Source organism: Phaethon aethereus (genome assembly GCF_964289735.1).
Source record: "Phaethon aethereus genome assembly, chromosome: 12".
Taxonomy (NCBI): domain Eukaryota; kingdom Metazoa; phylum Chordata; class Aves; order Phaethontiformes; family Phaethontidae; genus Phaethon; species Phaethon aethereus.
The window spans coordinates 23,579,591-23,602,486 of NC_138588.1; the positions used below are offsets into that span (position 1 = coordinate 23,579,591).

Here is a 22,896-nt window from a genome sequence, read left to right on the forward strand (position 1 = left end):
ATGGTACAGATTGAGCACAAGCACCACTGAGCAGACCCAGGCAGTAAAATGATGCTAATTTTCTATTTTCTGTTTTTTGGCTAGGTTGTAGCAACAGTGGAACAGTCTGCTAGTGACCTAAAACACCCAGTGTCTGGTCCAACTGTAGAGACCAGTCAGCAAGCAAGTAAGTTAGAGGAGCTCAGGAAAGAGATGCCTGTCTGCCAAGAGACCAGGGGGGCTGGGAAAAGGACAAATCCTCGGCTGAGGCCTCAGGAGCTACCAAAGCCACCAGCACATTCTCCAGACCATGTGCAGTCCAGCAAGGAGCACCCTCCCTCTAGGAAGCAGGCAGAAGGACATTCCTGTGCTCTTGAGGGCAGAGAGAGCCAACAAGGACTGTTAAGTCAAGAGGACAAAAGGCAAGCTGAGGAAGAGCCATTGCTAAAGAAATTGAGTCCTCCAGAGCCTGGAGAAAACAGTTCTCTTGAGCAAATCACACATCAGACAGCAGTCAAGGATGGGAAGAGCAAAGAGGCAGCAGCAAAGCCATCCAGGACCCATCCTGGTGCAGAGACAGGAGGGATCGGTGCAGCAGAGCCATCTCCTGGGGCTGCACATGGGGAGGCGGGAGGGACATCTCTGGGACATCAGAGGGCTGAAACACCAGCTCCTGCTGCAGTTCGACTTGCCAAGGAAGAGTCACTGCCCGCTCCTGCAGCGGGGATGCTGGTGGCTCAGGAGGCACCGCCTGTGGCTCACGACGCCCCAGGGATGGAGGCCACAGCAGGAGAGGTCCCGTCTGGAGCCCAGCTGCTGCCTCCTGCAAGCAGAGAAATGGAAATCAAAAAGGCAGATGGATCTGCTCCGCAAGAGGAGTTTTCAGCCAGCACGTTAAGGGGGGAGAGTGTCAAACTAGTGCCTGTGGGACCTCAGGAGAAGGAAGGAGAGCAAACAGCCACAGCTCCGCGCCAGGAGCTGGCAGCACCTTCAGGCACTTTTGAAGGAGGTGCTGAGGTTCAGCCGCAAGTACCGCTGGTCCTGCCTAGCCCTGAGAGACCTCAGGAGATGTCTTTGGAGGAGAAGATGCAGCACAAAAACCTTGTTTCCTCCTTGAAGAACTATCTGCTGCTGCTTTTAAAAATGTCAGATGGCAGTAAGGATGCCATGAAAGAAGACACTGAGCCCAGGGACAAGGAACAGCCCGATGCAGAGGAAGTCATGCTCCCAGAGATAGGCATTGCAGGCCTGAGCCCCCGCACCTCAAGGAGAGTTTTGGAAAAGGTACAAAACAATCAGCTCTTCCAGACAGCAGAGAACTTGCCTCTGACCCCCAGGACATCCAGACGCATCACCGGCATGATTAACGAGGAATTCGTTACCAGTAAGGAGATGCTGGCTTGCAGACCTGTGCCACCAAAGAGACGTACCCGGGTCACTCCCGAGGCGGAGGGGCCAACCCAGCTCTCTGTGCCCTCCATTGTGGTGGGCAGCATGCCGGCAGCAGGAGTGAGGCAGCCTCCTAACAATATTTCCGATTTTCCTCCACTGAGCCCTGAAAAAGAGAGCCCTGGTGACCCTCTGGCAGTGCTACCTTGTGCCACACCAGAGGAGCTTGCTTCCGGGGCCCGGCGCAAAATATACCTGCCAAAATCCAAGCAGGTGGGGGAGGAAGAGGAGGCAACCCCAGAGAGCCCAGGACACGTGAGGAGTCCTACTGTTTCACCACGACAATCCAGGAAGAACACAGCCCTGCTGCAGTCACCTGCCCTGGCTCCTTCCCCTCCTGCAGAGCAGCGCTCGCCAACCCTGACAAGGAAGATGGCCACGTTGGAGGTTCCTAAGCTGTATGAGGAGCCCACAGGTGACAGCAGTGGTGACCACGAGGTTCCTGAAGATGCTAAGCCAGAAGCACAGCCAGCAGAGTCCAAGAAGGCAAATAATCCATTTAAAGGTAAGGGAAGAGGTAATCCCCATGAAGCATGTATCCTTGCTGCCTACAAAGGGAGCCTGGCCAACTGAGCCAGTGATAGTCAGCTGGGGCCACGTGAGTTTTGTGCATTTTGCAGGGGTTTCAGCATTGCCCTTTGGCTGTGTGAAAGCCAAAAGTCTGCCCCAAGACTTCTTCCCTAGCGCAGGGAGGGCAGAGGAGCACGAGAGACAGCTGCACTGAGACTGGCTGTCTCCGCAGCCTGGGCTTCCCTGGCCAGAGGAATCCTATAATGCTCTTGTTCTTGGTCTGTGCGTCCTGGTCCTCACCATGCCTCATGCTGGTTGTGGATCCAGTGAGCATCAGTGGGATGCACAGTCCTTTTCCACTTCCATGGTCAATGCTAATTTGATCCCGTATGGCATTGAATTAGAAAAGGCATAATCCTGGTGTTGAAGTGCTTGCGGGAGCCAGGTGATACCCTCACAGAAGTCAGCACTCTTGCAAAAGTAAGGGCAACCTTGATAAAACCCTACTTCAGCAGATAAATGTTTCCTCCAACATTTCACAGTGATTTTCTACATTGCCTCTAGCCAAGCCCCACTAGATATTGCAGTGCTGCGCCATTGAATGAATTTGTACCACTTGTATCCCACTGTATTTATCCAAGTGGAGCTCTGAGACCTCCCCTGGGAAGGTGATGTTATACCAAGGCTGTACTGACATACATGTGTTACCCAACTCCAAATTCCTAAGCAGCAGCACTGGGGTAGGCTGGCTTGTCCCCAGAGCTGCAGCCAGCACTGTGTTTCTCACCATCCATCTCTTTATACCCTGTCCTTAGCTCCACAGGTGATCCGTAAGATCAGGGCAGAACAATTTTCTGACGCATCAGGAAACCTGAAACTGTGGTGCCAGTTCTTCAACATTTTGAGTGATTCTAAGCTGATGTGGTACAAGGACGAGATCCCTGTAGCAGAAGCACAAAGGAGGTAACCTGCCAGCTCCACTTCGTTGTAGTCCTTGTGCATAGCCCTGGGTTTGTGTGTTAAATCCAGCTCCTTGCGTTTACGGGAGTGAAGGTGCCCTGTCTGCTAAGGCTGCATGGGAAGCTCATTGCATGGCACGGTACATTGTGAACTTTTATCTTCTCAGTGCCCAGGGAGGGAGGGATCGCCCAGATGGGGAATTGTTGCCAAATTTCTCCTATTGATGCTCCTTCTGGAGCCTGGCTTAAGGACTGATGCTTTGAGTAGCAGAGCCCTGGGGAGAGCGCGGGCTGAGCCCAAATCCTAGGGAGGGCAGGGAAGGTGCTGTGCCCATCTCAGAGTTTGAGCTGGGTGTGAACTGCAAAACTGGGTCCCCAGGTGATACGTGTGAGGGTGGCAGCTGTGCTGGGAGGCTCTGCACACTGCACCTGAGCAGGCACTTCCATGCAACCACCACTGGCGAGCACCAACAGGGAAAAAGCAGCTCTGGCCGTGCCATCTCTATCCCTTGGCACTGCCTTTGCACAGGGAGAGCATGTTTGGACAGCTGGGATGGCTTCTTGTATCCTGGATGCTCCTTTGGGTACATTATGGAGAGCAACTTGTTCTCAAGCCCGAGTGAACTTTTGTGGCAATGTCATCCACATCGGATAGGATTTGCCTGATGCCTCTGAGTGTCCATGAGCTTCCTTTATAATGAGCAGGCAGAAGGAGGTGCTTCTAGGGCAGAAACTATCTCCCTATAGCAGATATTTGAACTGGGGCAAGTGGACCATGAGTGGCCATCGCCTTCTTAGCTGACCAGAGCAGAGCCTTCTCAGCCAGCAGGTCTCAGGATGAGGGTCTCACCTCTGTGGGCCGTCATCCCCTTCCTGGTTCATGCTGGCCATGCAGGGCAGAAAACAGGCCTTTGGTTCTTGTGGAGACCCATCTGTCCAAGGTGTTGCCACCTTAGCTGGAGGAACTGCCAGCCCAAAGCTTGATGCCGCAGGCTCAGAAGACCGGCAGCCTGCTGATAGAGAGCTCATGCTTTGCCGGTCCCTTGGAGAGGCTGCATGAGGGGGAGTGGTGTCTGCCCTCACTTGTGAACAGCTGCAAATGAAGCTGGACACCCCTGTGGCTGTTTGGCTTCCAGCCATCCCATCCAGATGTGGATCCATTAGCCCAAGGACAGCCCTGACCCAGCCACACTCAGAGGCAAGTACCTTTATCAGTCTGTAGCCCAATCCCAGACAGATTTTGCAGGGCTGCTTGGAAGATGAGCATCTCTGTGAGTACGAACTGCAGGGCAGGACTCCTGCTGCCTTTAGGTGCCAGGGTAGCAGCTGGGATGCCCTTGGGCTGGCTTCTTTTGTAGCCCTCTTCCAGCCCTCCGAGGGCAGCATGGTGCCCACCCACAGTGCCTGTGGATGGGGCTCCTGCGTGCCCCCAGACATCCCATGGGGCTGAGGCCATGCTCCGGTTTCTTCCAGCGCTGGCGACGAGGGTCAGGCAGCCTTGGCTGTTGTGCAGGCGTCCCAGAAGGACTGCGGGGTCTACCGGTGCGTGATCAGCAATGAGTATGGCACTGACTTCACCGATTTTGTGCTCAGCCCAGAAGGTGAGGAGCCCTCAGCAGCCTGGCAGCTCTCCCAGCTGCCCGGGTGTGCCGTGGAAGTGCATGGGGCAGGGTGGGATCCTGTCAGGACCTTGATACCTCTTTTTTTTCTGTCTCCTCTAGTGCTGTCAGGATTTATCTTGCGGGAAGAGATGGAAGGTAAGGGAAGGGCCACAGGCTGACGAGCTGCAACTGCTGCCCCTTGCTGCATGGGGGCAGGCAGCTCTGTGGCGGGGGCAGGACGTGCCCGCGTTGTCCCCCCTCACCAGCTCTTCCCTCTGCCAGTTGGAGAGGAGATCGAGATGACGCCCATGGTGTTCGCAAAGGGTTTGGCTGATGCAGGCTACTGGGGGGATAAGCTCTTTGGGCGCGTGGTGAGCGAGGACGTGGAAGTGCGCGCTGGTTTCCTGCACAAAGCCTGCCGTGCCAGAGCCATCTATGGTCTGGAGCCCGTCTTTGAGTCTGGCTGCACCTGCATCATCAAAGTGCACAATTTCATTGTCTTTGGGACCAAGAATGAGAACAGCCTCATCGAGAAGAACTACGATATTACCATCCAGGTGGGGTATCCTCTGCCTGTCTCCCCCACACCTTCCCCATCTGTCTGTGCCACGGTCCCCAGCTCTGTCGCCCCTTTCTTTATTTCCTTCCACTTTTTGAATGCTCTGGAGGGGTCAAGCCATGTTCCAGCAGGCTGGTGACATCCTTGTTATTCTTGGCTTCAGCTCTTCTCTCTGAGCAACATGGAGCTGCTTGGAGCTTTCCCGTCACTTGTCCTTTGACCTTGGACAGGGAAACAACTGGCAGTGGTCCCAGGGGATGCCTGGCCAGGCAGGGGGTCCCAGGGAGGCATTGGTGCAAGACGGGTCGGGTCCCTGACTCTTTGGTTTGCATCTCCAGGAATGTAAAATCCAGAACTCCAGCCGCGAGTACTGCAAGATCTTTGCCGCAGAGGCACGAGCAGTCCCTGATTTTGGAGCGGTGCCTGAGTAAGTAAAGTGCTGTGACTCTGCTGGCTTGACATGCTGGCTGAGCATCCCGGGGGATGGTGGGAGGGTTCCCTGTGCCCCCGAAGGGCAGTGTGCTCTTCTTCAACCCTCAAACTGAAGTGATATTGGGGAGGAAGGGAAAAGCCAGGGTTGCAGACCGTGGTGTGAATCCCCACTTGCTGCAGTGGGAGAGCTTGCCAGCCTGGTGCTGACCCTGTCTGTGCACTCCCACGCAGGATAATTCCTCTGTACCTGATTTACCGACCAGCCAACAACATCCCTTATGCCACGATGGAGGAGGACCTGGGTGGGCCCTGCGAGCAGTACTGTGTCACTGAGAGAGATGGCAGCTTGGTGGCACAAGGCACCTCTGAGGTCGTGCTCAAATGTTGCACTTTCCAGCACTGGGTCTACCAGTGGACAAATGGAAACATCCTCGTGACTGACATGGAAGGTAAAGGGATCTCCCATCTGATTCCCGTGGCCCCTCACCACCCTCTGGCCTGTGAAAGGAGGAGGAAAAGCCCCAGCCTTGCCCTCCTGCCTCTTTCCCCACGTGCCATAGAGCCCAGCTCCCAGGGCACTGACCTGCTCTTGGTTGCTGGTGCCTGTCCTTCTCTGGGCAGAGACTGGTTGTCCTCCCTTTCATTGCAGGAGTGGGTTGGAAGATGACCAACGTGCGGATCGCTACCAACCTGAAAGGGTGAGTGACCCCGAGCTGCTGGTGCAGGGTGGCCCTGGCTGTCCCCAGCTCCGCCACCCACATGGCGAAGGTGGTGAGTGTGGCCAGGCTCTGGCCTCGGCTCCCTGCTCCAGCGGGACGTCTCCTGGTGCGAAGCAGGGGCTGAGGATGGCTGTGTTGGCAGGTACCAAGGGCTGAAGGAAAGCTGCTTCCCCTCCCTGCTGGAGCAGTTTGCAGCCGCTCACCAGTGTAACCATTACTGCAACATCCTGGGCCTGAAGGCACTGGAGCCGACCAAGCCCAAGGGCTCCAAGAGCCCCTCCATGGGTAGGAAATCTGCCCAGTCCAGCCCCCAGCTCCAGAAGAAGGGGTTGGCAAGTCCCCAGGGTACTCGCAAGGCTGCCGTGAGCCCCAAGAGCTCCCGGAGAGCTGCAGAAACGGGGGAGGCCCCAGCAACCTCCAAACCCGGATCAGGAGAGAGCGGCAGGTCTGGCCGCCTGCAGTAGCTGGAGCCACTGCAGCTGGGACCCCCCACTCCAGACCCCAGCCCAAGCAGCCTGGAAGCAGCATGCGACCCGGCTGGGAAAGGGAGTCCCCGGCAGCGGCTGCTGCCACTGCTCCCCTCCCTTCGGCTCCCGCCCCAGCCCGCGGCGCTTGCATTGTGTGGTGTGTGCTAGTGTTTGCGGCTCGGCTGGGGTCATGGAGGGGCTGTAAGCCGTCAGCAGCACAGACCCCCTCGCCAATACCTCTTTACAAGAGCTGCTGCTGGTGGTGGAGCCTGTGGGGCCATGTGGCCCTCCACACTCGGGCTTGCTTCCCTCTCTTGACTCTGTTTGCCCTCCTTAAGGCCGTGGCTGTCAGACCTGCTCCCTCAGGCTTTGCAGGCACCATGCCCCCTGCCTGGCTCCCCTGAGCAAACTGGGGTCTGGGCTGCCCTCCTGGCTCCCATCACCTCATGTCCCTTTTTGTGTCCTCCAAAAAGCGACCGCGCCCTGTGTCAAGGATGCAAACCCCGACAGCGCCCAGACGGTCTCATTTACCCCGGCACACTGTGATGTAAAAGGTTGTGCTGCAGAGGGGCTTATCAGTGAGACGCAGGGCTCCTACAGCTCTAGCGTGGGGCTCTGGGGCGTGGGCTAGTCCTGCAGTGCGGCGCTGGCATCGGTATCAGCAGCTGCACGGGGATGGGATTTTGCACCCCTGCCCTCCCGGCCTCCCCTGCGCCCCAGGGTGAGCCTCCCACCCCCTTGCCTGGTGGGTGCTGAATGCGGCGGTGCTGCTATGGGTGCCCGCCAGCACCACAGTAAGCATGCTCTACGTCACACAGGGCACCCGGGAGCGGGGTGCAGGGGAGACCTCCCCTCCACACCAGACCCCGCTTTGGCACATGTGGGTGACCAGCCGACAGGCCTCGCCCCTCCTTGCCCACCTGCCACATGCAGACCCTGCACGTCCTGCCCAGCCCCATAGCATGCCCTGGTCATGGCTGCTTAGCATGACCCCTGCTTGGTACACAGCGTACCCCAGTAAGCAGCTAGCAGCACCCGCTCTGGATGCCATGGCAGGAGGCAGCGGCAGACAGGCAGTGATGCTCATGCTGGCAAGTAAAGCACCCTGTGCTGCATCAAGCCTCCCTTGTGCCTCTCGGCTCGCTCGGGTGTGCAGCAGCCGGCGGAGCGTGGCAGCGGGCAGCAGGGCTTGCAAAGATCCCCGGCGCTGCCCGCTTTGTCTTGCCGCGGAGCATCACCTTCCCTACGGCTTTGGAGGAAGGCGCTGGGCACCAGCAATGTCACCCCACATGGTGGTGTCCGAAACAGTGCCTCGGCGCAGCCTGGCAGATGCAGAAGGGGACCGGGCTGGGAGTGTGGCATGCTCTGTGGTCCTGGTGCTTTGTTGTTGGGTCATTGTAAAATAATGATGTACATAACGTGGCCGCGTTGGCGAATGGGTGCTCTCGAGTGCAATAAAGCGAGAAGGACTGGCCTCTTCCCTGACACTGTGGTCCCTGCGGAAAAGATGCACCCAGGCATGGCAGGATGGGATGCCTTTGCATTCAGGGGAAGGAAACGTCTTCAGGTAATGGCTTTACCCCCATCTGTGCCCCATGGGGGAGAAGAGGGTGGCTGGGGCCAGAGCCCAAAAGCTGGCACCTGGCAGAGGCTGGGCTGGCGAGGTCTGCAGCGAACGCTGGCTACGGCAGCTGCAGTTGCAGGGTGCAGCCCGAGCAAAGCACCTCATGCCATGTGGGACAGCCATGGTCAGCGGCCAGAGTGGGGCTGAGGGCGAGCGCATGGGGATTTCCATGATTTATTTTTGGGAGCAGTTGCCTTGTGTCCACAGGGCCAGCACCTAAGGGTGCTGGTTGCAAGGTGCACACGGCTGTCCGTCATCACTGGAGCGGAGAAGACCAAATGCACAGGTCTCTGCTGGGGTTTTTGGTACCTTTGGGGCCAGGCCTTGGTGCTTCCAGGCCCTCGCCCCTGGAGCAGGCAGCTGCCTGCAAGTTTCTAGGTTGTCCCGGTGCAGGACGTGTGGTTGTAGTGCCCACAGCACTGCGTCAGGCACGGCACGCTCTCTGCCAGGCCGGCCCAGGCTCCCGTGAAGGAGAGCGTCCCGTTCTTGAGCACCGAGCTGGACGGAGAGAAGCATGGTCAGGATGAGCTGCTGCCCCACCACCTGGATCCCCGGGCAGGACCCCGTGGGGCCCTTCACACCCACCTGGCAAAGAGCTGCTTGCAGCACATGTAGATGGTGTAGCTGGTGGAGCTGAAGTTGGTGGTGCTGAGGAAGGTCACGCAATCGCCTACCTCTGTTGGCGTGTGAAGGAGACCTGGGGCACAAGGTCTCCTGGTTGCGGCTCTTGAGGGGACCATGCGTGCAAATCCCATACCCTGACTGTGCTTGCAGGTCCTGTGCGACATCCCACCTCCCCCTCGAGACGGTTGCAGCAGTGACCCCAGAGAACTTGCAGTGCCCCCAGAGAACTTGCAGTGCCCCAAAAGCTGCCCTTGAAATGTCCCCGGCCCAGGTGAGGATGGGGGACCCCCGCAGAGCTTGGGCAGGCCCTGGCAAAGCCATGACGGGAGAGCAGAGGGTTTGGAGGCCCTGGCAGAGCCATGGGGAGGATAGGCCAGGCGTCCCCACCCCTGCAGCTGCAGTTATAGGGGTCTTCAGCCCTTTGCTGGTCCCTCCCCGGTTCTTTCTGGCAGTGGGCAGGGACCTACCCGCCAGGCAGGCGTTGAGCATGGAGACACAGATGCCGGTGAGCAGGGCTCGCAGCACGATGGAGGCTAAGTCGCCCTTCCGCTGGGGTACCATGGAGGCTGCGGGGCCAAAGCAGAGACTGGGGCCAGTCAGATCCTCCCTCTGGCTCTGCCCTGGGCTGGGGACAGACAGGGACGTGTCCCAAGTCCCCAGCTGGCTCTGCCACATAGTGCCCTGCCCACCCCAACCCCTGGTGTCTGGGGGACGTGCTGATCCCAGCCAGCACCCAGCATGCTGTCTGCCCATCCTGGCAGTGGTGGGTGCTGGCAGAGCTCTGTGCCCGCTCAGCACCCATGGGTGATCAACCAGAGCCCTTGGTGCTCTCAGCACTGGAGTCTCTGCTCTTTGCCCCATGGCTGGGTGGCACCTGGGCTTGTGGGACATGTACGTGCTCTTGCCCATGGGTGCAGTGCAAAATCATCCCTATGACCTCATGCAAATACTGTTTCTTATCTGCGTGCTGGCAGAGACCGAACAGGAAGGCTCGTGGGCAGGAAATTCCTCCTGCCCCAGCTGAGCCCTTACTCCCTGGGACCAGGATACCCCTGCGTCATGCCCAAGAACCCAGGACGTGGGTCACACTCACCCAGGCCTCCCAGCATGATCCCGATGGAGCTGAGGTTGGCAAATCCGCAGAGCGCAAAGGTGGCGATGCTTTCGGCTCGCTCCTGGAAGGGCACAGCAGCAGGGGCCCGTCACCTTAGCCCAGCATCAGGCCCAGAGCACCCAGAGCTGAGCACCATGTCACAGCTCCCAGCCCACCCAGACGTGATGGAGATGAGTCCCACACCCCAATCCTTTCTCCTTTGGCTATTTTTGGGAAGTGGTGCAGGTGGTGAGTGCAGGTGGTGGGCATCCTGCCCCTGGGAGAGGCTGGCCTGGGGGGACAGGGGACGCTGTAGCACCATGATCTGCCCCACCAAGGAGCAGGATAAATGGGACAGGCCTTCACTGATTGATGACCCCGTATCCAGCAGCAAATGGACATCCAAGTCTAGTTGGCCATGGGTGCCCTCCCAACCCCAACCCCATCATCCCCCTGCCTGCCCACTACCCATCTGTCCAGAAAGGTCCCATGCCCCGTTTTGGCTGTCTCCATCCCTGCCCTGTGCCCGGCAGGGTGGCAGATGCCCCTCACAGATATCCACTGCTTCTGGCTCCCGTCCCACTCCTCCAGGCCCGACAGCCGCTTCTTCTTGTACTCAGACAGCTGCTGGTATGCCACAAACTCGTTCAGGAAGATCTTGATCCCCAAGAGCTCGGCCACCAGTGGTGAGTCTGCCCAGTCTGCCCCCATGAGAAAGGCCACGGGCATGAGGACGTAGGAGCAGATCACCTGGGAAAAGCATCCCAGAAGAGAGCAACGCAGAGCTGACCACCTGCATAGCCCCTGGCTTGGACAAATGCCCAGCAAGGGTCTCAGCAGCCTACCGAGGTGGTGGGGAAAGGTGGGGATGGGTGGGGGATGCAGGATCTGGCAGCCCAGATCACGGGGCTGCCCTTGGGGATACCTGGAAGGACAGTCCCTTGATGTCTACCATCTCCCCAAACCAGCGCAGGGCAGCGTTGATGAACTCCAGCACTGCCAAGAAGGCAATGAGGTTGGCTGCAATGTTGGCCACGAGCCCCACGGAAGCAGCAGCCCCATTGCTTGCAGCTTCCAGGATGTTCTGCTCTTCCCTGTGTAGAAGATGAACCCAATGGGCTCACGTGGCTGGTCATCCCCTGTGCAAGGTCAGCTCTCGCTCCATGGATGTCTGCACATCACAGGCTCTCCCAACTTCGGGCCACCCACAATGTCGACTTTCGCACGCAAATTGCCCTCATGGCTTCCCCACGCTGGCAGGACACGTGCAGCTCCATGCCACCATCCCCCTCCTCGCACTCACCCACTGGAGAGGCGGATGCTTGCTTTGCCCTTGAACTTGGACTCTTCCACTTCGGGGTAGACGAGTTTGGACATAGCGAGGGCGCAGGGCGCAGCCATCACGGAGGCTGCGATCAGTGATGCCGCGTCTATCTGCAAGGTGCAGACCGTGGGCTTAGGCACCCCCGAGCAAGGCTGCGCCCCGTGCCGTGCCACCCCGGGGCACCCCAGCACGTGGCTCGCATCGGCAGGTGATGCTCAGAGCAGTTCAGGGCTCTCTGGTTGCTCAGGGTGGGAAAAATGTCTGTGTTCTCTCCATCTTGGCCAGCTACGGCATGTAGGGCAGCTTGTCTGGATGGAGGCGTTGCTGGAGCCGCAGCAATCGCGGCCTCGGAGAAGTTAATCTCTCCTGCTGTTTGACCTAATCATGATGATTCTTGTCCCTTCCTTGTCCCTTTTTATTGGTATCGGAGCAATAGGTTGTGCAACACTGCGAACCTCTACTCGCTGAGGAAGAGCCAAGCTCCCACCCCTCCCCTGCCCGCCAAGTGGCAATGTCTCATTTCTTTGCCCTTTCACCCTTGGCTCCCCGTTTAAGGAGACTAATTAATGTTTAAATAGCAGGAGCTCAGCCAGCAGGTGGAAAGGAAGGTTTATTCCCCATTACGGGGCACTGATGAGGCCACGTTTGGACACCAAGTCCGGGGCTGAGGCACTGACGAACGGGAGTGGGCATCCCTGGGGGTCGGGGCACAGGACCACCAAGGTGGTGCTGGAGGAGGGGGCTTGTTCGGCTGGGAGAAAAGAGGGCTGGGGGCATTGTAGGTGCTGTGCCCAACTACTTAAAAGGGGGTTGGAGGGAAGACACTGCTCAGAGGTGCCCCGTGAAAAGCAACGACACAGTTTCTGTGGGGAAATTCCAGCTGGATACAGGGAAAAAATTGTTCCCCATGACCACGGCGCCTGTGGGGTGGACCAGAGAGGTGGGGGGACATCTCCATCCAAGGGGATGTTTACCACCAACCTGGACAAGGCCCTGGGCATCCCCTTGGGCTTTGCCATCACCTCATTTGGGCAGGAGGATGGATTAGAGACCCCCAGCGGGTTCTTCCAGGCTAAATTATCCCGTGATTCAGCGAGATTGACCCTGCTCGCTGTGCGAGGACACGCACTGAGGGTCCCACGGCAGAGCCTTCTGCCTGGCAGGGCTCTGGGGTTTTGTCCAGGCCAGCGAAGGTGAAGCTGGACATGGAGGCACCCTGCCCTCATGCTGCTTGTGGAAGGGGACCCTGGGGCACCTTCTGGGGGCTCTTCCCGCCCCCCACAAGTCCAGGGCAGTTCTTGCGGTCAGGACCCCATAGCAGGGAGCACATGGCATATGTCTGCTCGTGCACTCACCCCAAAGGATATGTAGGCACCCATCACGCTGCCTGCAATGGTGGAAAAGCCACCGGTCATCACGGCGTGGATTTCTGAATGGGTCATGTCTGCAAGGTACGGACGGATGAGTAGCGGGGATTCGGTCTGCGAGAGAGAAAAGCTTGTTGTCCTTGAGGCAGGGCCACGCAGGGAGGCAGGTCTCCTGGGAAGGGAGGAGACGACCCTTCCTCTGGGGCAGGCTCAGCTGCAAGGGCTGAGGAGCTGGATCTCCTGCCCAGGACCTTACCTGTCCCACGAAAATGTTCCCTGCCACGCTCAGGGTCTCGGTGGGAGTGGTGCCCAATGACACCTGAAGAATCCAGGAGATCTGGGGAAAGACGAGGCCACCGCATTCACTCCTGGCCCCCTGCCACCCACTCCACGAAGCAGGGCACTGTTTGGCCCTCCAGCCTTCCCTTGCCAAGCTGCACAGAGGTGACCTCGGGAAGTGCCCACAGTCCAGGTAGCAACATCCACCCCAGGGCTGGGCTTTCTCAGGGGGACATGCAAGAAAGAGCGGGTTTGTGTCTATTCTTTTAGCCGGACAAATCACCCCAAATTAGTACCATCCCAATTTTCTGAGGACATCCATCAGCTGATCATAGTAGTCAGAGAAGCCACCAGGTTCTTCTCCTTTCCACCACCATCCAAGAGCCAGGTGTGAGGCCCTACCTTGACAATGAGCCACTGCATGATGCCGAGGTAGTAGAGGATGGACATCACACAACTGAAGAAAACAACGATGGGCAGAGTCTGCAGGCAAGGCACCAGGGCACAGGGTTAAAGGAGACCTGAGTAGCACATCTAAGCACACTTGGGGACCAAGACCCTCTGTCTCATGAGCTGGGCATGGTGTGGTGTTGCACAGCCAGCCCATGCTGTCAGGGTGCCACAACACTGGGCCAGGCTGGCAGGAGAGACAGCGACCGGTGCAAATCCCCCATGGCACTGAGGGGGTCTGCAGGTGGGTACAAAGCTGAGGGAGACCCATCCTTGAGCTGGTTGAGCTCTGCTGCAGCAAATCTGGCTGCATTTAGCTCCATGCTCTTCAGGACCCAGCAAGGCAGCCGGACCAGAAGAAAACCAAGCTCTGCCTCTCCCTCCCCATACCCCATTCCCCAAGCTGACCTGAAAGGCAAAGACTTCTTCAATGAGCGTGTTCCCAAAGACGAAGCTGGAGCCAGCTTTGGTGTAGTTCAGGAAGAACTGCAAGTGGAGAAGTTACATGGTAGGATGGAGATCTCCATTAGCGCAAATAGAAATATTGGTGAGCATGCAGTCCCTGCAGCTCCTCTGCCCCATGCCAGCCTCAGCTCTTCTAGCCGATCCCAGGGGAGCTACACGGAGGGCACAAGCATGGGATGGGGTGAGCAGATGCAGTACCTGGATCTGATCACCCAGCCACTGGAAAGCTTGGACACCGGGCTTTGTTCGGAGGACGAAGAGTCCAAACAAGAACTCCAAGCCAAGACCCCAGAAAACGGCTCTCCAGGACACCTGGGAACCAAAAGCAGAATGGGGATCGAGACATTAACAAAGCCTACAGACTTCTCTCTCTGCCTTCCTGCCCCTTTGACACCTGCACATGGCAAACACCATCATGCTGTGCCCTGGGTGAGGGCCATGGGGATGCTAACAAAGAAAGTGTCACAGAAACCCAAAACATAGGGTGGTGATAGAGGAAAAAAATGCCTTGGTGGGACTCAGGAACTGGCTGGTGGAACATAACCTGCCAAGCTTACCCAGGAGGAGAAGAGCACGGAGACCTTCTGATGGTTCAACTGGTAGTACAGACCCGCTAAATCAAAACCTCCTGTTCATTAAACCCCTGGAGGAGGCAGGTGGAGGGGTTGCCCAAAACACTGAGGCAGGTTGGGTCAGAAGCCACTGGGACTTCCATCACTTCTGCCCAAGTCACCCAGGGCACCCAAAGCTCAGGCCCACTCTCCACCTACAGGCACCCAATGCTCAGGCATGGGTCTGGTGCTGGGTCCTCTGGGTCCCATGAGGGACATGCTGGAAAGCAGGATGGAGGCATCATGGGGAAGCCCTGGGTTGAGCAGTGAGAAGAACAGTGGGGTGACTTTGGGGCTCCAGCCACCAAACCTGGGCTCGACTCCCCGGGCTGTGCCCAGCTCTGCCCAGGAGCCCTGCTGGGCTTCTGCTTCCTCCAGGGAGCTCCAGTGATGGGCCGGGAAGGAAGCACTTGTTCCCCAGTGCTGGGTGGCCACCTCCACCAGTGGCTAAGCCACACCTGAAACACGTACTGCACTGTGGTGCTTGGAGCAGGCAAACAGGAACAGCACCAAAAAGCAGAAGCCGGATAATGAGATGAGCTGCTCTGGATTTCTGGAGGTGTCCAAAGCCAGCCATGTGATCAGGCCTCCCAGGAGGGCCACCCACAGCAGCCTGCAAAGGAAATCCCAGACTGTCACAGAGACGATGTCCCCATGGGGAGAGCAGCTGATGAAGGGCAGGAGCTAATTGTGCAGGAGATGCCACCATAAGGTCCATGCATCTGAAGAAACCTGGAGCTTGGACACAAATGAGTGTCAATAAGCCATCATGCTACCAAGGCAGGGTAGCAAGATGTTTCTGCCATGGCTATTAAGTACTCCCCAGGCTGGGCCACGCCTCATCATTCATGAGATGCCTGCATGGCACTAGGTCATGTGCCCAGTGCCACCAGTTTTTGGCTGCGTGGGCAGGGCAGCCATGGGAGAAGGGACCCGGGCGCTGGGAGGGATGTGGCCCTGCCTCTTCCTGACTCACCATTTCAGCCATGGCCAAGACTTTTGGAAGCATTTCCAGATGGGGCTGAGGAGCAGCAATACCTTTGCCCCACAGTGCTTCTTGAAGAGGCTCCAGCAGATGAAGAAGACAACGACAGCAGTCATGACAACCAAGGCAAGGGCTCGCTGGAAGTTGAGCCAACAGGCCGCAATGAAGTAGCACAGGTAGGCTGGAGAAAGCACGTTGTGGGTCAGAAACATCAGGGCCGTAGGATCATGGGTTCATAACACTAACCAGGGCCAACAGTGAGGCTCATTGGCTCCAAATGTCGATCCCTGGCCCCCCTTGAGGCTCCCGTCTGTGTGCAGGGAGGACTTAGGGAGCAGCACCCCAGCAGCCAGGCTCATTTGGTGACAGCAACTCAGCTGTTTGGGGGCACATGGAGCGTGCAGAAGAGGCACAGCAAACCCTTTGGGTAGGTGGAGAACGGGGAGGACATGGAGTGGTAGGGTGAGGAGGAGGCAGGCAGTGGGGCTGGTGAGAGTGGACACAACCTCCACGTGGGTGGTCATGCCCAGCGCTGGGAGGCTGGGGGCCCAGCCAGCCAAAGGGATGTGGAGATGGGGTCTCAAGTGCCCGGATGTCCTCACCTACTCCAAGGAGCCCCAGGACGACCCTCCGTAACGCCTTGGCATGAGCTTTGCAGAAGCACTTTGCCTTGGATACTGGCTGCAGGGCCTTCCTGGGGAGAGTCACACGCCAGAGACGTGAGAGGCGCCGAAGATGGATCCTGAAGATCAACCCAACCCAACGGACCCAGATCATGACCCTGCCTCCCAGAGAGCACTTGTGGCAGCAGCACGGTGGTATAGGTGTGCCGTGGCCTCCAGCAGCTCTGCTGCCCACTCCTAGGAGGAGCGAGCTGGCCCTGTTATGGCCGGGGAGACCCCATCACACACGCCAACACCCTGGGCACCATGAGGGGAGGCTTGCTCTGGGTGGCTGCTGTGGGGACGGAGGCCTGCCACCACCACCCTACAAAGCCATATGGAACCATCAGGCCCTGTCCCCTCTATGTGGTCAACATGACCCTACTCTCCTCCCAGATCAGGTACTTGCACGCTTGGGTTGGTTCCAGGAGAAACACTGGCCCAAGGCTTGCAGACTTGCTACGACCACTGCAAATACCCTACATACACGCATCTCCAGGGGTTATCCTACCTGCAGTAGGAGGAGAATCTCCCTTTCCCTTCTTCTCTCCTCTCCTCCTTGCTCTCACCACATGGACCATCACGTTCCTCATAGAATCTCTCCTCCCCCTGGAAAACGTTGTTAGCTGGAGCACCCCGAGCAGGTCCTGTACCCCGATGGGAGGGGAAGAGGGGACTTACCAGGGAGCTGAAAGCTGGGTTATCGGTGCCCTTCTCGAGGTTGTCCAGGGTTATCTGGTTTTCTTCCATCTCCAGAAGTGCCACAGCTTCAGTGCATTAGAGAAACAGCACAGCGAGGGACCAGCGCTGGCTGGGGAGAGAAAGACGGGATCAGCTCTGGGAAGGACGAATGTCCAACCCCGATTTCCAATTTTAGGTCTCCGGGAGGAGAACGCCCTTTGCAGTAGGGACCCAGAGCAGTTCCTACACCAGCACGTCAAGGGACCGTCCCATGGGGTTCCTCAAGCCGTGGGGCTGATGTGCTGACTTCCTCGTTCTCCTGTGACTCTGGGAGGGCCTTTGCTCTTCCGTGCTTCCAGGGAATTACAGGAGATAATGAGGTGCAGCAGGGAGAGCTGGTGCTCCTCCTGCAAGGTGTGGCAGTGGCCACCGGCCTCCGTGAGCCCCTTTGCAAGTGGGATTTCACAAAAAATAAATCCGGCTGCATCCTTCATCGAGAGCTCTTGGTGCAACCGGGTAAGATCGGAAAGAAGGTCCTTCCACGTTGGTAATTAGCCCAGTGCAGGAGCGATGGGCAGGAATAAGTGGTAGTTTGCATGGGGACTGGTCCTAAAGGAAGATCGTACTGGGAGAACTGGTCCAGCAAAGCCAGAAGAACCAGTGTTATGCCAGGGCAGGAACCCTTGGAGCATCCCATTTGGACACCCTCCCGGTTCCTCTACCTGGAGAAGGATGATGGAAGAGCGGAGAAGGCGCGGAGAAGGCAGCGATGGACCCCGGAGCGCTTCTGGCTGGGGACAGCGGGGGTGGGAGCTGTGCTGGCTTTGTGGGGGGTGGCGGGGGTCTGCACGGAGGAGGTGGAGGTAGCCGGGTCACCGCCTGCTTCCCGCCGCCCGGCGATTAGGGTCCACTGAAGGGAGCGATCCAGCCCCGGATGCGGCGAGCGGGGGTGAGGCGTTTCGGAGAGCGTCCCCCTCGCTGTGGGACCTCGCGGCAGCTGGAGCCACCGCGGGGGAGCGCTGGGGCGCGCTGGCCCCCGGCGTGTCCCCGCGCTCGTGGCTCCTCGGCAGCGGGGCAGGACCCGGGGCCACGGTAGGAACGCGGCAGCCCGGGCCTCGCCCAGGGCCTCCAGCACCCCCGGTGCCCGCTGCGGCTCAGGGACCCCCACCAGCACCCTGGCAGGGATCAGGGCGGCCCCTCCCCAGGCCCACCACCGTTTCAGGGACGCCCTGGGACCCCCCCTGGGCTCAGGGACCCCCCGGGACCCCCCAGGGCCCCGGCTCTCCCCGCCGCTCCGGGGCTCCGCTGCCCGCCAGGACCCCCGGGCTGATGCCACCGCCGAGACCCCCCCCCCCGCCCCCGGCGCTGCGCTCACGTGGCTCAGCTACCTTTTGCTTTGGTGGACCTCATTGGCTGCCCTCCCCTTCGGGGGTGGGGTCACGTGGACAGGCAGCCAATCAGTGGGGGAGCAGGTGGGCGCCCCCCACGTGCCCCTCGCCCCATCGCGCCCCGGGTCCTGACGTCCCTCCGCGGCCCGCCCCCCCCCCCTCCCCCCCCCCGCCGCCCCGTGGACCCCCACGGCCTCGTGGTGCAGCGTGGGTACACGCCCCTCCGCCCTCCTCGCCGCGTCCCCGCACCCCACGCCCTGACGCCCACACGCCCTCACACCTCCCACGCCCTCACACCTCCCACGCCCTCACGCCCCCCACGGCCCTGTGCCCTCTCGGTGCCCACGGCCGCCCCCCACCCCGGCGCCCGCCGCGCCCCGCACTCACCCGCCAGCCCCGCCGCTCCCGGCCCGCGCCCCGGTTACCGATTAACAGCTCGGTCCAAAGAGCTGGGCTGGGCGCTGCGGGGCCGGTTGCCACGGCCCCTCCCGGGGCGCAGGCCCACGGGGGCGAGGGGGGCGCCCGGCGGGGCGGCCATGCGGGGCACGGGCCATGCGTGCCGCCCCCGCAAGGCGGCCGGGGGTGCATCCCCCACGCGCGAAACGATCCGAGCGGAGGGACGCGAAAAACAGAAGCCCGCGCTGCGGGAAACGCTGTCCGCGCACACGACGCGGCCTCCAGGGACGCGGCCGCGCCAGGTCACGTCACCCGCGCCCGCAGACACGCGTGCTGGGAGCCCATCCTTTTCCCCCCCCGCGGGACAGTGGGAGCCGCGTCCCCACGGGCGCGCTGCCGGCCCGCATCGCCCTGCGTGCGGCTCGGGGGGGGGGGGAGCGGCGGTGAACCTGCGGGGAGCGGCGGGAGTCGCGTCAGAGACCGCCGAGTAATGACGCCGCGGGGCGCTGGGGGTGTCCACGCGCCACGCGGCGCCCGCGTGCGGGTGGCCCCCCGTGCCAGCTCCCCAGCGCGCACGAGCAGCGCCGTCTCCCTGCGGGTTTTGCCCACTCGTGCTTGCTAACGCTGCCCGAATTTGGGGCCGGCGTGGCGCGCTCGGCGTAAAGCCCTCCCCGCGCGTGCGAGGCTCCCCCAGTCCGCCGCGCGACACCCGCGGGCTAGCGCGTGCAGGCGCGGGTGGGACGCGCGGAGCCCGGGCACCGCCCGCCCGTGCGGCGCAGGGAGGAGTGGGCAAGCCCCGCCCCCGCGCCGCGAGCCGTGCGCCGTCAGCGCTAAGGGGCGCCGCGCCGGGGCGATCGCGCAGAGCCCCGGTAGCGCGCCGTGATCGTATAGTGGTTAGTACTCTGCGTTGTGGCCGCAGCAACCTCGGTTCGAATCCGAGTCACGGCATCGCCCCGGCGGTACCACGGCACACGGGCTCCGCTTTTTCTCCCGCGCCGTATTGGCGTTTTGTTTCGTTTAATTTCGTTTCACTTAGTTTCATTTTTTGTATTCGTTTCATTTTTTTTATTCATTGCATTTCATTTCATCATTTCATTTCATTATATTATTCTTTTCCTTTTTCCTTTTTCCTTTCGCTCTCCTCTCCTCTCCAGTTCAGTTCAGTTTAATTTCCCGTTGCCCCGTTACTTATCCCCCCCGCCGCCCTTGAAGAGCTCCTGGGCTGCGCGGGCCCGGCCCGGCCCGGCCCCGCAGCATCGCGCGCCGCCATGAGACCGGAAAAAAAATAAAAGTCAAATATTGGCGCGACGTGAAAAAAAAAAGCTGCAGAGACAGGGGCCCCAAAACCGTATCGGAGCCCGTGTGCCGTGGTACCGCCGGGGCGATGCCGTGACTCGGATTCGAACCGAGGTTGCTGCGGCCACAACGCAGAGTACTAACCACTATACGATCACGGCGCGCTACCGGGGCTCTGCGCCACCGCCGCGGCGCAGCCGCCCTTAGCGCTGACGGCGCGCGGCTCGCGGCGCGGGGGCGGGGAGGTTCGCGCTCTGCCCCCGCCGCGCGGTGTCTCCACGGCGACGCGGGGTGAGTGGCGGGTGTCCCGTTCCCCGCCTCCCGCCGCGGGGCCGGGCCGCGTGCGCCTGCGCGGGACCGGCGGCGGTGGTGAGGGGCTCCGCGGGCCCCGCCGGGACCCCGGCCCCAGGCCCCGATCCTCACCCCCCTCCACCCCCATCTCACTCCTTGCCTGGCCCCAACCCCGAATCCAACCCCGCGTCTCATCCTGACCCTCCCTACCCCCACCCCCACCCCTGACCCTCCCTCTGGGGCCTTGGCCCAGCTCCTGACCCCGACCCTGACCCCCACCCAACTCTTACCCCGACCCTTCCCCTCACCCTTCCCCGAACCCCCACTGCGCCCCTAACCCCCGTTGTAATCCCACCTCTCGCCCCCCGTGGGTGTTTCTCAGGGAATTTTCCCTTTTTTTTTTTTTTTTTTTCTTTTGGGAAGTTTCTCTTTCCCGCAGCCGCGTTAGCGACTCGGCGCACCGGGCTGGTGCCCACCGACCCGGGCGGAGGGCCAGGGACTAACGATGGAACCGTTTTTGTGGCCCAAAACGGTGGCGGGTACCAGTCTGCGCTTCCTTCTTCCTGGTGAAACACGCGTTAATAGTTAACGGCTGTTCGCCGTCACCGCTGATGCTGATTTTCACGGTGCTCCGAGCATTGAAGGCTCTTTTAATTTTGCAGATAGGCAAAGACTTCAGAACACCCGGGATCAAAAGGATTTCTTTGTGCAAAGTGTTTTTAGAGCGACCGTGGCACTTCAAGGCACTGGGGTGGCCCAGATGACTCACACCTCTGCACTGCGTCACGGGGGAGAGCCGGTCACAGAAGCCTCCGCCTCTGCGTGCGCAACGAGCTCATCGCTTGGCATCGTCTATACGCGCCTCCGCGTGTTTTGCTTGCGGGTGGGGGGGTGTTGGAAGAGGCAGAGGTCTTCTGCAACCGTGGTGGGCAGGGGTATGTCCCTGCACCACGTCCCTCCTTCTGTATCTGCCGTGGCTGGTGGAAGCTAAATCTGAAAGAGGCTTCCTGAGGCTTGGGACAAGCCAGAGGGAGGCCCCGTGCACCTTGCGTACTCTGTGGAGTAATTACTCCCGCCAGCCTGAGCTCCTCATCCTGCTCGTATCCAACCCAAAAGAGCTCAGGGTGGCAGAGGAAGACAGAACAGCCTTGTGCCTCCCCCTCTGTCGATGCCCACCCCTTTCTTCCCTCAGCCTCTTCGCTGTCGACTTGCCCCGGGCGCTGGCTGTGCATGCTGGCCCCTCGGCAATAGCGGGAACCTTTGCGATGGGAGATGCTCTCCACAGCATCAAACCTGGCCGACCAGGAGGTGGTGGAGGAGAGGGGCTCTTTGGTGGTATCGCTGAATGACCTTGGGTGTCCGGGTGGTTCTTGGTACTGCCCTCCTGCCCCAGTGCTGCCCTTCTCCCTCCACTGTCCACCCTCCAAGGATCCCAGTCTGTCCCTCTCATAGGGCTGGCAGGGACACTGCTCTTGCTCATCTGTGGCCAGCCCTGTCACCATCTGTGTCCTCCCGCTGGACCTAAAGTGGGCGCAGCCTCACTGGTAGGTGTGTCTCCTCCCACGTGCAGGGAGTTTAACACCATCACGGCTGCACTGTGGGGAGAGATCTGACCACCCAGACATCTGCAGGACAGGGGGGCAGCGGAGACGTAGAGGTGGGGTCATCACAGCCTCTGAATCTCGAGACACGAGCTTGTGGAGGGGAGAGGACCGTGTGCTGCCCTGTGCCTGGCCTCTTCTGCCTTCCTCCACGCTGAGCTGGTGGTGTCGCAGGGCCGCTGAGCTGGGCTGCGTCACCAGTGTAAGGAGAAGCCCAGCTCCGTGCTGCCCTGCTCTCACACACGGCCCTGGACAACTGCGGTGTTGGGTCAGCACAGCGGTGGTGGGGAAGCAGCACCCAAGGGAGAAGGAGGGACGGCGTGCAGATGTGGAGCACCTCCGGCGGGACGTGCTGCCCACGCCTGGTGGGGACGGAGAACCTACAGCGGCGCACGCAGTGATGGAGGGATTCCTCCTCAGGCATTTGCGTGGGCAGGCAGAGCGGGACCCCTGAGGTTGGCCTCCACCATGGTCTCGATCCCGATTCTTGGCCTGACGTGGTGCAGGGCGCGCGTTTGCGCGGGCGCTGCTCACGCGGCGTGCACGGCGCAGGCTCCTCGGTGGGCAGGGGAGGAGGCAGCGGGGCTCGTCCTTTGGATGCTCGGCAGACGTTTCTGGAAGGGGGAAGCCAGCAGAATAACAATGATCTCAACCACTGGACCAGGCATGACTGAGATAACGCTGCAGCGATAAGGAGGAGTCAGCCAAACATGGAAGCGAGCAGGGAGGCGGTGAGTGGACACGGAGATAAGTGGCTGGGGCCTGGCGGCTGCGGAAGAGGAGGCATGAAGCTGCTGCCACCCATCACCGGCGGCGGTGGCCCCATCCCAGCACAGCTTCCTACCCGTGGGCTGCCTTCCCCAACAGGATTCGGATATGACCACTCCTAAGGACGTTGTGTCAGTTGTCAGGTCCCCAACAGCCCTTTTCTGCGTGGTTTTGTCCACGGGATGGTGGTGGTCTGGCCTGGAGGGTTCAGACCTGCCAGGACGTGTTCACACAGCATGGAGGAAAAGGGATATGAGTGCGTGGGGGCGTTAGGGGACCGTCTGTCTGCGAGACGGCCTGATCCCTTCGGGCTCTG

The 22,896-nt window shown here is 60.1% G+C and overlaps 2 protein-coding genes across 2 annotated transcripts in view; one reads left to right on the top strand and one right to left on the bottom strand.

The window, feature by feature from the left end:
• ALPK3 (alpha kinase 3) overlaps window positions 1-6,672 on the top strand; it is a gene marked incomplete at its 3' end in the record, with an annotated part of 33,330 nt that extends 26,658 nt beyond the window's left edge. Inside the window, exons 6-14 of the mRNA XM_082005372.1 lie at window positions 85-1,933; window positions 2,754-2,901; window positions 4,371-4,498; window positions 4,619-4,654; window positions 4,781-5,055; window positions 5,396-5,484; window positions 5,721-5,938; window positions 6,139-6,187; window positions 6,351-6,672. Of these exons, the coding sequence (XP_081861498.1) occupies window positions 85-1,933; window positions 2,754-2,901; window positions 4,371-4,498; window positions 4,619-4,654; window positions 4,781-5,055; window positions 5,396-5,484; window positions 5,721-5,938; window positions 6,139-6,187; window positions 6,351-6,672 (3,114 nt within the window). The remainder of the gene's footprint in view (window positions 1-84; window positions 1,934-2,753; window positions 2,902-4,370; window positions 4,499-4,618; window positions 4,655-4,780; window positions 5,056-5,395; window positions 5,485-5,720; window positions 5,939-6,138; window positions 6,188-6,350) is intronic.
• Window positions 6,673-8,673: 2,001 nt separating this feature from the next.
• Window positions 8,674-16,909, bottom strand: LOC309409211 (sodium/nucleoside cotransporter 1-like; the record flags this gene model as incomplete). The annotated part of the gene is made up of 17 exons (XM_082005328.1): window positions 8,674-8,797; window positions 8,885-8,996; window positions 9,391-9,489; window positions 10,017-10,098; window positions 10,569-10,766; window positions 10,942-11,110; window positions 11,320-11,450; window positions 12,696-12,821; window positions 12,964-13,044; window positions 13,389-13,469; window positions 13,845-13,922; window positions 14,100-14,213; window positions 14,984-15,125; window positions 15,489-15,678; window positions 16,100-16,191; window positions 16,671-16,768; window positions 16,841-16,909. The coding sequence occupies 17 exons, from the start codon at window positions 16,907-16,909 to the stop codon at window positions 8,674-8,676; spliced, it is 1,986 nt and encodes a 661-aa protein (XP_081861454.1).
• Window positions 16,910-22,896: the final 5,987 nt, after the last annotated feature.